The sequence below is a fragment of the Euleptes europaea genome, chromosome 4, assembly GCF_029931775.1.
Source record: "Euleptes europaea isolate rEulEur1 chromosome 4, rEulEur1.hap1, whole genome shotgun sequence".
NCBI classification, from domain to species: Eukaryota; Metazoa; Chordata; class Lepidosauria; order Squamata; family Sphaerodactylidae; genus Euleptes; species Euleptes europaea.
The window spans coordinates 36,238,597-36,252,651 of NC_079315.1; the positions used below are offsets into that span (position 1 = coordinate 36,238,597).

General features: G+C 40.6%; 1 protein-coding gene across 3 annotated transcripts in view; it reads right to left on the bottom strand.

The window, feature by feature from the left end:
* Positions 1-14,055, bottom strand: part of FOCAD (focadhesin) — a 161,658-nt gene that overhangs the window by 99,726 nt on the left and 47,877 nt on the right. For 2 of the 3 annotated variants that reach the window (XM_056848240.1, XM_056848241.1), the window contains 4 exons: positions 11,509-11,613; positions 9,171-9,272; positions 7,846-7,976; positions 5,951-6,077 (listed from right to left, as the gene is read on the bottom strand). In XM_056848240.1, the coding sequence (XP_056704218.1) occupies positions 5,951-6,077; positions 7,846-7,976; positions 9,171-9,272; positions 11,509-11,613 (465 nt within the window). The remainder of the gene's footprint in view (positions 1-5,950; positions 6,078-7,845; positions 7,977-9,170; positions 9,273-11,508; positions 11,614-14,055) is intronic. The other variant, XM_056848239.1, reaches the window with a different exon arrangement.

Consider the following 14,055-nt stretch of genomic DNA (forward strand, 5'->3'; position numbering starts at 1 on the left):
ACTAATCAGAACAATAACCTGCCACCAACACTGTAAAAAAATCTTTGGGCTGCAATGTGAAAGAAGTCCACAGTTCATTAAAAATGATACTGTACACAGCTGGCTATTTAACTAGCTTCTCAGGGGCTCTCAACTATACTGTAGCATTTCCATAATAAATTATTTTACCCCCTTAAGAAGAAAAAAAATCTAGACCCTGGATTGGCTGTTTCGGCAAGGAATGAATTCTCTGGAATAATGAAGCACAGCAGCAACCCCCATTGAGAGTCGGCTACCCTGTAGCGTTGTAAAGAAACCGCAGGGAGACAAAATTATGCTTTCTTCCCAACGCAAGTTTTTTTTTAAAGTAAACAAATACAAAGGTAATAACAGCACTAATGATCTTGGCATGGTGCATTTCCGGGGAACAGCCGACTCTGTCTTTTGATAAACAGCCTGCAGTGAACTCTTTCCCTCGGTCATGAATCCCCAGGAAATGCCCTGTGTCTTGATAGTTATTGCTCAATTGTACATTGCTGTTATTTGAGAGTACAACACCCTCTAGGAGCCACAGAAGATGAAAGGGATTTTGCTGAACGATATGGAGACACCTATTAGTTCTGACACAACAGAGCAGTTGCTGATCAGAAAGCATCTTTGTAACGCCAGACAGCGTTCAAAGGCTTGGAGTGCAGGCCCCCTTTGTAAGTTTGTTTTAAACTTTTGTGGCTCATTGTTCCTTCCTTTGTTGTTGTTTTAGGATGGATAGATCATTTTCATCTCTAAGGATTAACAAGGTTTTAACATCATAGATCTCAGGACTGTTGCCAGGCACTTTTTTTTCCTCTTTAAATGCTTCCATGCAACAGGATATGCTAATTTGGGATACATTTGCTAAGCTATTCTGACCTACAGATACTATGAAGTGATTATGCAAGTGTATTTACTTTAAACTCTTTGCTTCATCCTGAGTAAAACTCACCAAAGTTTTCAGAAGAAATTGAGGCCTGGCTTGATCATGGAAACCACACTGTTTTTGCGTTTACCGTATAAATTTCTGCCACATTTTTACACCCTCTTTCTTCCTTGAGCTTATTTACAAAGTGGCAGTTCCCTACAAAGTTGCCATGAGAAACAGTATGGAGGATATTGCAATGGGAGATGTGACACCTTCTGACAAATGGAACTATTGCTTCTGCCTTCCCGAGGTGATATATTAGAAGCAGTCCTCAGCATGAGGGATTGTCAGACAGGAATTCAGCCTGTGTACCACTACTAAACTATAGGCAAAAGGAAGAATCAGCTACTCCAACAAGGAAACCCGCTACAACTAATAGACTGCTGTGGGTTATAGGGTACTGCTGTTCCTATAGAAGACCATTTCCCATCTCCATCACTCTGCATTTTCTCCATTTACAAAATTCCAGAATGAATCAGTTGATATCCACTTGTGGGCACACGAACATATGAAACTGCCTTATACTGAATCAGACCTTTGGTCCATCAAAGTTAGTATTGTCTACTCAGATTGGCAGTGGCTCTCCAGGGTCTCAGGCAGAGGTCTTTCACATCACCTATTTGAGACACAATCAGTTATGATACCACATCTCATTTTTATTTCCTTCCAACTCAATCATTACAGGAACACTGTGCAAGGAACATGGGACAGTTGGAAAAGATCACTGTGCACATCTTGACTTAACTAAAATGGGTTTTGATTCACTAATTACACACCTTCCAGGATGAATCTATATCTTCCAACTATATACAAGAATACTTTGGAGATATTGCGGGTTTGGTTCCAGACCACCACAATAACGCAAATATCGGAATAAAGTGAGTCACACCAAAAAAAATTGGTTTCCCAGTGCATATAAAAGATGTTTACACTATACTGTAGTCTATTAAGTGTACAATAGCATTATGTCTAAAAAACCCCAGGGTACTGTAATAATGAAAAAGTTTGAAATATTGTGAGAATTACCAAAATGTGACACAGACACAAAGTGAGCACATGCTGTTGGAAAACTGGTGCCGATAGACTTGCTCGAAAACGCAATATCTGCAAAGCGCAATAAAATGAGATATGCCTGTACCTTCTTCATCACATTGGATGACATTACTGCCGAGTCATTTAGCTTTTTCCTCATCAGGGTTGAAATATACTTATAGATCCTCACAGGCATCTCAACTATGCAACCAGTTCCTGCCAGCTATGGTTGATGATTTACACCCAGTTCATTGCCTCTACTAGCTTCATCTTCTTTTCTAATAACCATTTAAGCTTATTAGGCTGCATTATGACTTACAGGTGCACCTTCCACTGGTACTAAACTTATCATGATGCACAAGGGCATTACAAGTACAAAGGGTTTGTTACACCAACCCTGAGCAAGGAGTCCTAAAATAGGGCACATCAGGCACTTCACAAGTACATAACACTGAGCACTAAAACCAGCTGGTGTCAAAGCATCTCAGTATTTAATAACACTATTAAAGATTAGATAGAAACCTCAACAACTGTATCTTAACAAGAGGACAGACTATTGCCCATAACTCAGACCCTCATAGAACAAGAAGACCAAACAGCTTGATGCTTGAGATGTACTAATCTCTACATTAATAACACTAAAAAATAATTGATAGTTAGTTATGGTGCTTAAAAACTTTTGCTTTACCAGAAGAGACATTTCATGGCTCAGTAGAAAGGTCAGCAACTAGAAGGGAGGAAAATTGGTAGAAATTTATTAGCACAAGGTATAGTCCAGATTAAATAGCAATGCTTAAATAAATAAAAATAAAAATGTAAGAGTATTTGCTGTGGTAACTCTTATGTTTCTTAAGGAACCATGATACAGATGGCTCCTAATATATATATATATCATCCTCCACATTCCTTAAATGGTATCCCAGTACCTTACCTTGCCTAATTTTAAAGCCAACCCTGACTGAAAGTACAAGTAATAAATTCCTGCAAGTCTATGGAGATTTTGTTCCCCGCAGGGGGGGAAAAGAATCTTCAGCCAAAGAAAGCTTGGTTTTTACTTTCACATGTACAAAAATACATCACTTCAGCTTTAATAGCCAAGTTATTTTAAGAATGCCCAAGGTACAATTTTCTCCAAGTTGTCAAATTCATTAACCAACCTAATTTATCATCATCGTAATTTTCATTGTGCTATTCTGTTCCGTCTGTTCTCTTTTTCTGGTCAAGGCCTGATAAATGTGGAATTAGAGAGTAAACAGCAAGGAATTGCTTCCAGAAGAAAAAAAAAGAGACACTGGGGGTGATCCATGCTTAGCCTTTTCATCTCTGAATCTTACTTGGCCTGCCTTAATAAATTTCACACATGAAATCTATTATAAACCAGGATGCACAGACTCTCAGAAAGTATGCTGGCTTCTGTTGAATTATGTTGGCAAAAAAACAAAAGATTTGCCAAGAATTAGTAAATGTGGTCTGGCAAGGACTATGATGTATAATTTCCAGGCCTGACATGCAAGCCAGTGAATGCTGTAAGTCTCATTAAAGGGCTCCATTATACAAAAGTACAAAAAGATTTAGCTGTCCTCATAAATCACCCTAAGCAATATGAGTAATTCATGTGTAGTGTTTCCTACTTTGTGTAATCCATTATATTCTAATACAAGTCAACCATTACATTTAACTCACACTGAAAGTTATTGTGTAAGTTTGTTGTTAGACTTAGGTGTTTTTTTAAAAGAAACTCTGAGGGCTCTCTCTTCCAGTGATACCTATACAATATTTTCCACCTAGAGATTTCTTAAAACATTTTGCAAGTATGTGTTAAATGTCATAGCATCCATTTATTATCTAAAATTCAGCACTGCATCTACATGAACTACAAGCAAAACTGTAGTCCAATCAGCCATCACCTTTCTTTCTAATGGGTTTCTAAGCCATGATCTGAAGCACTCAAACTCAAAACGAGTATCTCCACCATGGGTGGGACAGTGGCTCAGCAGCCTTGACAGACCAATGATCTGACCCACTAAAAGGCAGCTTCATGTGTATTCATGAGGGAGTAGATGATGTTGGTATCCTTGCAAGTCAATTCCTTCTTTCTCCAGTTAAGTATATAGCCCTTTCAAACAGCTGTGCCCTCTATTAGTAGTGATAATTGTGGAGCTCTGTAAAGTAGCTGGTCTCATGTGCTCCAATGTCCTTGAGGTGCAGGTGAGCCACTCAGTCCTGCCTGGCTACCTTTGTAGCCCCAGATTAGCTTACTTCTTGCCTTTCTCAGCTCTGGACATTGTTCAGTGACTGCAGCTGGGTACCTGGAGCTATTTCACCCGGATACCTGTGAACCTATATTCCTCCTGGCTCACTAAAATTCCTGTCAGGGCATTTGGATTCAGATGTTTCAGTCCTGATTGCCGTGGCACCCCACAATAATGTATGCACATTGTGATGCTCCAAACACAGGCAGCTTCCCTGTCATACCAACAATAATATCATGAAGATAACCATTCCTACCCAAAAGATCTTGGTCTTGGAAATAATTCTGGGTTTGATAAATGAAAAAAGTGTGCACTGGAACTACAGATAAGTTTGGTGTCCAACATACTGCTCTACAAAATCTCCTCAGTGTTTCTAGCACAAGGTATAGAATAACAGTGGCTGATAATCCATGCGTTTTATGCTTTAGCACAAAAACCACAAAATAATGTGGGGAAAAATTAAGGCTTGAGTATTGATAGGCAGAATCACAGACAGCCTTAAAGCAAAGTTGTGATGCTTCTTATCAAGTACAATGGTTTTCTTTGGCAGGTCACAATGAAATATGATTTTCTTTTTAATAAACTTGCAACCTGCAGCAGACCAATGCTGTTTCAGTCATGACCTACAGCATCTAGAAATATACCATTATCCAGGTTAACACATTTGTTTGGTTTCAAAACATACAGTTCAACTATTTTTTAAATAGAGGTAATATTTTGAAGACAAACAGAATGATCATATTATAGTTTGGATTGCACAGAACATTTCTACTTCTACAAGAACTTTTTGTGCAAGCAAAAGCACAAGAACATCATGACCTTGCATTGTCAACTTGATTGTATCCCACCTTGCATTTCTGTTTGCACAAGACATAATGCAAGATATATTTCAGCATTATCCCCCCCCCCCCCAATGGCCTTCTTCAATCAAATCATATTGTATCTCCAAACTAAACCTTAAGGACAGCAGCAAATATTCTTTAACCTAAATTTTTATGCAGCAAAACCGATGGGAAATGAAAAAAGGCTTAATCTTACAATCGCTCTTGCCCAATACATTGTGGAAACAGAACTGTGTAAAGTAAAACTTTTCTCCCACTGTTGCTTGCTTGGTGGGATCTAATACTATAATTACACATGTGATGTTTTATTTTGTTTTTTGGCAATAGAGAGTGGAGGTTCACATCCATCTTAAATGTATGACTATGGACTTCATACTGTTGGTTTTGTTGACCACATATACCAAAGACAGAAGGTGGGAAGATAACTATTGCTATCCAAAAACTGTTGGTCTTAAAGAGAAGGCATTCCAGGTAGATAAGAACACCACAAAAATGTGGCCTGGAATTACAGGAGTTGGGAACATATCATAAGAATTAGTACACATGGCAGCAACAGTCATTCTTAAAAAGATCTTTGTATTTAACTTGTACAGTATCCAGAAACATATAAAGCTTTTGAGGGAACTGCATTTCTTCTGGGACCAATGAATTAGACATAAAATGACAAGCACATTGTTGGTGGGTCTCAGCATAACTTATTATTTGGATAAGTTATATGGGCACACTGCATTTCTCAGTGGATGACTCACGAATGAGAAAACAGGGAGGCTTAGATTACCAGAAAAGAATACGGTATTAGTTTCCAACCTAAGCAGCTAAGAAGTTAAAATGAAGAAAACACACAATGTGAAAGAGGAAAACAGCCATTTGAGCTCAGTGAAATTTACCTCTGCTTGACAAAGTGCGTGAAGACCTTGCAACACTAAGACAGCAGGTGTGGCTTGGTCAGGTTTTGTGCATTCATTCAATACATGAGAAATTGCAGCCAACATATCTGCTCCATGTTGGTAAGGCCTGATAAAAACCACAAACGTTACCTGTAGTTATAGAATATGCATGAAAAATTCAACTTAGCTCAGTTCAATACCTTAAAATCTTGACAGACCAAGATATTCTCCGTCCCCCCACTAATAAAGTACGAAATTCTGCTGCCCGGATATTCTAACATTCTTTAGTAAATTTGGTTACAATTGCTTGGATCAGTTATTTTCTTACTGCAGTGCAAGCAATCACATCAGCACACTTAGCTGGGGACATAATTAATTCCAATATGTGACAGGGAAGCCTCCTTACCTTAAGGAAGTTATTTGATCTACCTGGTCTGAAACTTGCTGATAGTTTATAGGGAATGTAATGTATTCAGGACAGCTTGGCAAGCATAAACTTTGAAAATCTCTAGCTTCCAGTCTGAATCTGGCACCAAAACAACTTTAGAGGTACTGGTAGATAATGCCTGCTGAATGGCAGAACATGTCTGGCTCTTCCCCTACCACCCCACATTCCAATACAGAATTAACTCGTTCCGTCTGTCCATCCGTCTGAGGATGGTGTTCCGAAGACAAACCTTGCTCCACCCCCATTATTTTTAAAAAGGCTTTCCAGAACTTAGCCACGAATTGAGCCCCCCATCGGAGATTACCTTGCATGGGAACAAGTGATGTTTCATCACGTGTGTAATGAACATGCGTGCCAGCTCCTGGGCTGTCAGTAAACCCGTACAAGGAACAAAATGCACTTGCTTAGAAAATAAGTCTGTCATTACCCACAACACCGTCTTCCCTCGGCTGGGGGGAAGATTCGTAATAAAGTCCATGGCAATGACCTCCCAGGGAACGGACGGGACTTCCAAGGGTTTGAGGAGTCCCGGGGGTTTCCCCATAAGTCATTTAGAGGTTGCGCAGGTGGGGCAACTGCGTACGAAAAGGTCTACATCAGCTCTCATGCCCGGCCACCAAAATTGACGCCTCAATAAATGCAAAGACTTGACAAACCCAAAATGTCCTGCGGTTTTTGCCCTATGAGCCATCTCCAACACCTCCCTCCGAACAGTCTCCGGAACACAGTTTCACCCCATGAAACCACAACTCCCCCCGGCGAGTGAGAGCTTGAGGGAGCTTTGGCCCCCCTCTTCCTGGTGCGTGGCTTCAACCACCCTCGCGCAAAAGGCATCCGGAAGCTATGGCACCCACTGGCACATTACCTGGTACCGGCCAACATTTTTTTAGAAAGTAGACGGGCCAGGAGGAGCCTTTGTCCAGCAAGGCTTTTGACTGGCCACGGCAGATTTGACTGGCTGTGCAGTTTTTTAAAAGTGTGATTTGACAGTAGCTGCCACCACAGCACAAGGATTTCAACTGTGTGACTGAAGGCAAGCTGCAGCAGCCATTTTGTAGCTGACGCCACCTCCTGTAGTAGCCACTCTGTGGCTGTGCCTACCACATTGTGTCATAACTCAAAAGGTACCTGCAGGCTCAAACAGGTAGTGAACCCTGTCCTAGAGTATATGCTAGCCCTGGCCAAACTGGAGGCTTCATACTCCCTTCCAGTTATAGGCCCAGTTTAACAGTTTCCTATTCCCTGCTGTGCCTGAAGGCACCTCAGCACAGACCATGCAGGGTGCTCAGGCAAGGTCCCAATCTTAGGTCAGGAGGTTTCAAGGCCACAGTGTAAGTCACTATGAAGTCCTGAAATTCTGGCTAAATTCAATTCTAGAAATGATTTTAACCGGGGTGGGGGGTGAGAGGGGTGGGGGGAGTAGAAAATTGGTAGCCAGTATACTTACCTTTGCTTGCATATATCTCTGATAGAAGCAGCTTTAGCAATCATTTTTTCCCATTGAGTAGTCTTGCTCACAGATAAAGAAGCCATATCACACATAGACATGAATCTCTGCAATTCTGGGTAAACTCGATCCTAAAAATCAATTTGATTTTGGGGGGAAAGGTTTAGGAGCCTACATATTTAGTTTTCCAGGGACAGAACTGGACTTTTATACAATGCCTCAGAGTACATTTTACATTGCTAATTAGGCTCATTTCTCTTCCCTGCCATAAAGAAAAGGGGGATGTAATTTCATTATATTTATATCTAATACAAATGCACAAGGCTGTTCAGAGTGCAGTATGTACATTATGTCAGTAACCCGTATAATGTTGAAAGACGAGCCAATATTCCCCTGTATTTCAGATGAAAAAGCTGAGACTAAGAGATACTGGGCAGCATCCGACTGGAAGAAGTTCCTCCAGCATAAACAGGTCTTCCATGGGAAGAACAGCCACTTAAGCTGAAAGAAGGATTCAAACTTTGCTTAGTGGAGTGGTAGGATATAGGCCAGCGGCTTGCTTATGACCACTTACTTAATTGTTAGCTGGGCAAGATTTCTACAGGAAATGTCCCTGTCTTAATTATACACTTCAGCAGCTTGGAGGCACAGACTGGGGTTCCAGAGTATGTACAGAATAATGCACAAGCTGTCTTTTATCAAAATGGATATGAACTTTCCTAATCACTGAAAAACATAACATACATGCAGAGCTCCAGATATGAATTAGATCTCTACAGAACAATGAGTTCCAATGTATGCAATCAAATGAAAAACTGACATCCAATGAAAAAGTAGTGATCTACTCATTTTCAGAATTCAGTGCACAGACAATACAGTATATGAGTACTGTACCACTTTTAGGAATACATTATTCCCCTCACCATGAGCCAAATCTTTCTGAAAGATCAGCTGTGACATTTTCTACAGAGACCATAGCAGTCACTGTTACCACATCAGCTGATTTGCCATGGTTAATAAGTAGGTTTCAGATAGCCGGCTCAAGGTTGACTCAGCCTTCCATCCTTCCGAGGTTGGTAAAATAAGTACCCACCCAGCTTGCTGGGGGTAAAATGTAGATGACTGGGGAAGGCAATGGCAAACCACCCCATAAATACAGTCTGCCTAGATAACATCGTGATGTGACGTCACCCCATGGGTCAGTAATGACCCAGTGCTTGCACAGGGGACTACCTTTATCTTTAATAAGCAATTACAGGCATGATCATGTAAAACAGTGCAATTGTTCAAACCAGAGAGTAATGGTTTTCAATGTTTTTGTCAACCTGTTTCTCCCACAAAGATGTCATCAGTCGTAAAGTAATGGCTTGAAGCTTCGGAGTACTTCCCAACACCTGTAGCGCACGCAGAATCTGAGCCACACAGACCTGGAATAGAACATTGCTTTTCTGCATTAATTTACAGAATACACAAAAATCCCCCCAACAGCAACACAAACACACAAATGTATAACACAGAATGGTTACAGAAAAATTAAGTTTGCAACAAATATGATAGCACAGGTAAGTCCTCTATACCAAATACTGGACACATCTACTTTCCACCTTGATGGCTTCACAGTTTATCATTAAACTGGAAGCACTTCATACCAAATAAAACTTTTGCCTGGAAAGCCTTGTACATAATTATTTTTAAAAGCATTATTGCACTAAATACTCATCCAAATTTCCAACTGATTTCAAAGGAATGTTGACAGCACCTGTAACGTATACTTAAATTTGGATTTTCAGACCTATTCTAATTTTCAAGTAAAACAGCATTATAATTGCCATTATGAACTAAATAGCCTGTTCTTGAACTCCTTATTTAGTAATAAAAATGATATGATTAGATACTCATATAAGCCCACTGATGTTTAATTCATTCTACCTTACTGATCTGGTAAATGCCTGTCCACTGAAAGGTGAAAATTCTACTCCCAGCCATCACTTTCTCAAAGTCCATCCTACCAATACAGTCTTATCTCTAGAATTCACATGGGATTCAGCAATGTCTTGCACTCAACCATCTATGGACCAGTGAATATTTATTGAGATCTTCTGAAACATGGTATAGTGGTTAGAGTCCGAATAGAATCTGGGAGACTTGAATCTGGAGGACTTGGTTCAAGTCCTCACACTACCATGAAGTTCACCTGGGTGGACCACACAGTCATAGCCTAACCTATCCCATAGGTGTCGAGAGAAATGGTCATCTCTGTATCAACCAAACTGACAGTTTAAACATCAGCATTTGGCCATGTCATAAATTTAAAGTAATAGCTTGTTTCCTGATATGTCATCCAAGTGTTAAAAAGTAGCATAAGGAGAGTTCCATAGCAAAAGCTTATTACACTTCTACTCTTCCCTAGCTGAGATGAAAAGCCTGAGATCACACCTTTGAATTTCAAAGCAATCTAATAACTTTCAGCAATGTCAGGTGGGAGGGGGAATCTTGATGCTATCTGAGAATCATCTTTTGGATGACATTGTTGACTGGCTTACATTGGTCAGGGAGTCAGTCTATAACCATCTGGCACAAGTTTTTCCATGCATGGCCCAATAATAACATCAGGACCAGTGATGGGCGAGGGACCATCTTGCTGCATCTCTCACCTGCTGCTATGCTTCTTATGCTGATAAGAAGATGTGGTAACCTGCTTGCCTTCATGTATGAAAGTATATACTAGGAAGTCAGATTTGTTATTTTATTGTGCCTGCTTATTCTTTGTCTTATGCTTAAGCCTGAACCTCTTCTTTAATCTTTTGAACAAAGCCTGTTGCTTTTGTTGGTGTGTTCTGCTGAATGTGTAAGAGTCCAAACCCAGCACTGGTCAAACTATCAGGAGAAGATTTATTCCATGGTTCCAGGTTTACGGACAGGAGAATCAGATCATCCTTGCAAAGACATGGTGGGTTGGAAACCCCTGTTTTTGACAATAGGTTACAGTCTGGTTAGAATCTGGGAGACTTGAATCTGGAAGACTAGGTTAAAATCCTCACAGTGCCATGAAGTTCACTTGGGCTGCTCACACAGTCATAGCCTAACCTATCTCACAGGGCTGTTGACAGAATAAAATAGGATTTGGGGGAGCAATGTATGCTGCCCTGATCTCCTTGGAGGAAGGGCAGAAATAAAATGTGATTGATAAGATTTTCCCCATATTGCTGTCGTAAACGTTTGAAAACCCAGAGTCACAGGAAAAGGCCCAATCATATGGACCATTCTCATCTAATTTAGGTCTTCTGTATCACTTCAGCAACACATGGATAGTCACTTCCAGGTAAGTAACTACTGGGATAAGAAGTGCTCTTCCAGATCCTCCAGTCTTTGCAATCTGGACATGAATATTCCCAACTTCAAATGTCACCTCTGTTTCAGACACTTGGATCCACACAGCTGACAATTACCAATGTAGGTCATTGTACTTGGGATGCCTCGATCAAAGATAAATATTATATTAGAACCAGTCACAACCCATTTAAGCAATAGTAAAACCCTCCCTACATCTTCTTGGTCTTGCCTTTCATTTTATTGTGCTGTAAATACCCATCAATTCTTTAACCAATAGGTTAAGAAACTGGAATAATAGCGGACAAAAGTTAAAACGTTTTTCATACTGACCTTATGCACACCCAAAGCAGGCAAAGTATACAAGATATCCCGATAGAGTACTGGCTGCAGTGGCATCCCCAGTTTAAACATCAGGACTGGAATCAGATTTGGCACCTAAAATAAATCAAAGCATTTCCTGTGTTAATGATTTAATTAACTGTATTGAGAGCAACAAGAAGAGTAAAAGGAAAATATCATTTTTTGTCATGTTCTTCAAGCCTTCTCAATATAGTGAGCTATACAAACGAAAACAACAAAAACTAACTCAGTCACATGCAACATTTTCTGGCATACTTGAACACTCAATGCTGAGCAAGTTGTGACAATAATTATCTCCAAGGCTCTTATGTTTTCAACACTCCCGTTCTTTAATTTGCCAGTGGAGTATTATCAAGTTCGCTATTTCAGTTTTATTATTTGCTTTCAGAATGAAACTCAGCTCTTTGTTTTGTTTCTGAGTTCCCCCGTCCCCATGTTACTTCTAATTACTGTAACTTTAGAACGTAGTCAGTGATGCCTTGCTTGGACATTTACACTTGCTAGAAACCAGGAAAAAACCCAAAATCATTTACTTCGCAGACAGTGAACACATAGGCATAGATAATAGCACAGGGTTAAAACTACGGTAAATGTTTTCAAGGACGACTAAGTCCTGGAACATTTTTTGTTCATTTTGAACATCTCTGAAATTTTAAAACCCTATGCCTTGTGTGACTGGAGGCCATTTCTTTCACAATGGCCACTAAAGCTATCTCCATCCCATAACTGGGTCTGAAGCCACACTGAAAACTGCCAAGGAAAGATGCATCATCCAAAAGCCCCTAGAGTTCATTTGCCACAATAATCTCAGTTCACCTTGCACAAAAGAGGAAGGTTTGTATATAGGTTGAAAACTAGCCAAATAAGGCTTCTCTGAAGACGTCTCTGTGGACATGCTATTCCTTTTTTTAAGGCCTGGGAGAGCTTCCCTGGAACAACATTAATGCTCCTGGCTAAAAGCCCTTTAGCCATTCACATGTCTTTAAGCAGCCATGATGGGCAAGGATCCAACCAGAATGTAGTAACCTTCACAGTACCAAGCACCTGCCCCCATCTGACAGGGAAAGCAGACTGAAATAACTGAAAGAGTGACAAGTAGTTATTTCCCAACCACAACAGAATAGGCTCGGCATTCACTGCAGCATTTGAGTGAGACTTGATTTCCTTGGAGATCTGTGTCCATCATATGTGCTCACATTTGATGTTATCATAAAAGGCATCAGAGTGAGCTATATATAGTTTATCATTTGTGGATTCCAATGTAGCAGCAACATTGTCAACTATGACTCATCAAGCTCTTCTTCTACACCTTAATAAGAACATTCACGGTCTTGGCTCTACTCTCCCAGAGCACTTTGGAATCCAAAAGGACTCATAAATCTATGGGGTAGACCCTCCTAATTGATTTTCTGCCTTGAGGAGTGGGGCTGATAAATCAGAGTTGGAAGGGACCTCCAGGGTCATCTAGACCAACCCCCTTCACAATGCAGGAAATTCACAACTACCTCCCCCCCCCCGCCACACACACCCAGTGACCCCTACTCCATGCCCATAAAATGGCAACAAAAACCCTCCAGGGTCCCTGGTCAATTTGGCCTGGAGGAAAATTGCTTCCTAACCCCAAAGTGGAGATCAGCATTACCCTGGGCATGTAAGAAGGGGCCATGAGAGCCAAACACTGATGCAACCCTTCCTGCCTTCCCTCTCATGATCTGCCTAAGTTCACAGAATAATCATTGCTGACAAGTGATCATCTGCTTTAAAACCTCCAAAGTAGGAGAGCCCACCACCTCCTGAGGAAGCCTGTTCCACTGAGGAACCACTCTGTCAGAAAGTTCTTCCTAATGTTTAGCCGGCAAATCTTTTGATTTAATTTTAACCCATTGGTTCTGCTCTGTCCTTCTGGGGCAACAGAAAACAACTCAGCACCATCCGCAACAGCCCTTCAAGTACTTGAAGATGGTTATCATATCACCTCTCAGTCTTCTCTTCTTCAGGCTAAACATACCCAGCTCCTTCAACCTTTCCTCAGAGGACTTGGTCTCCAGACCCTTCACCATCTTTGTTGCCCTCCCCTGGACACGTTCCAGCTTGTCTACATCCTCTGAAAATTGTGGTGCCCAAAACTGAACACAGTACTCTAGGTGAGTTCTAACTAGAACAGAGTAAAGCGATATTATCAGTTTGTGCGATCTGGACACTATACTTCTGTTGATACAGCCTAAAATTGCATTTGCCTTTTTAGCTACGGCATCATACTGCTGACTCATGTTCAATGTATGGTCTAAGACCTCTAGATCCTTTTTGCACACACTACTGTCAAGACAAGTCTCCCCAGCCTATAACTATGCAGTCTACCATATTTGCTACCTCTCCCAATTTAGTATCATCTGCAAATTTAATAAGCATCCCCTCTATTCCTTCATCCAAATAATTTATAAAGATACTGAACAACACAGGTCCCAGGACAGATCCCTGAGGCACTTCAATTGTCACTCTTCTCCAAGAGGATGAGGA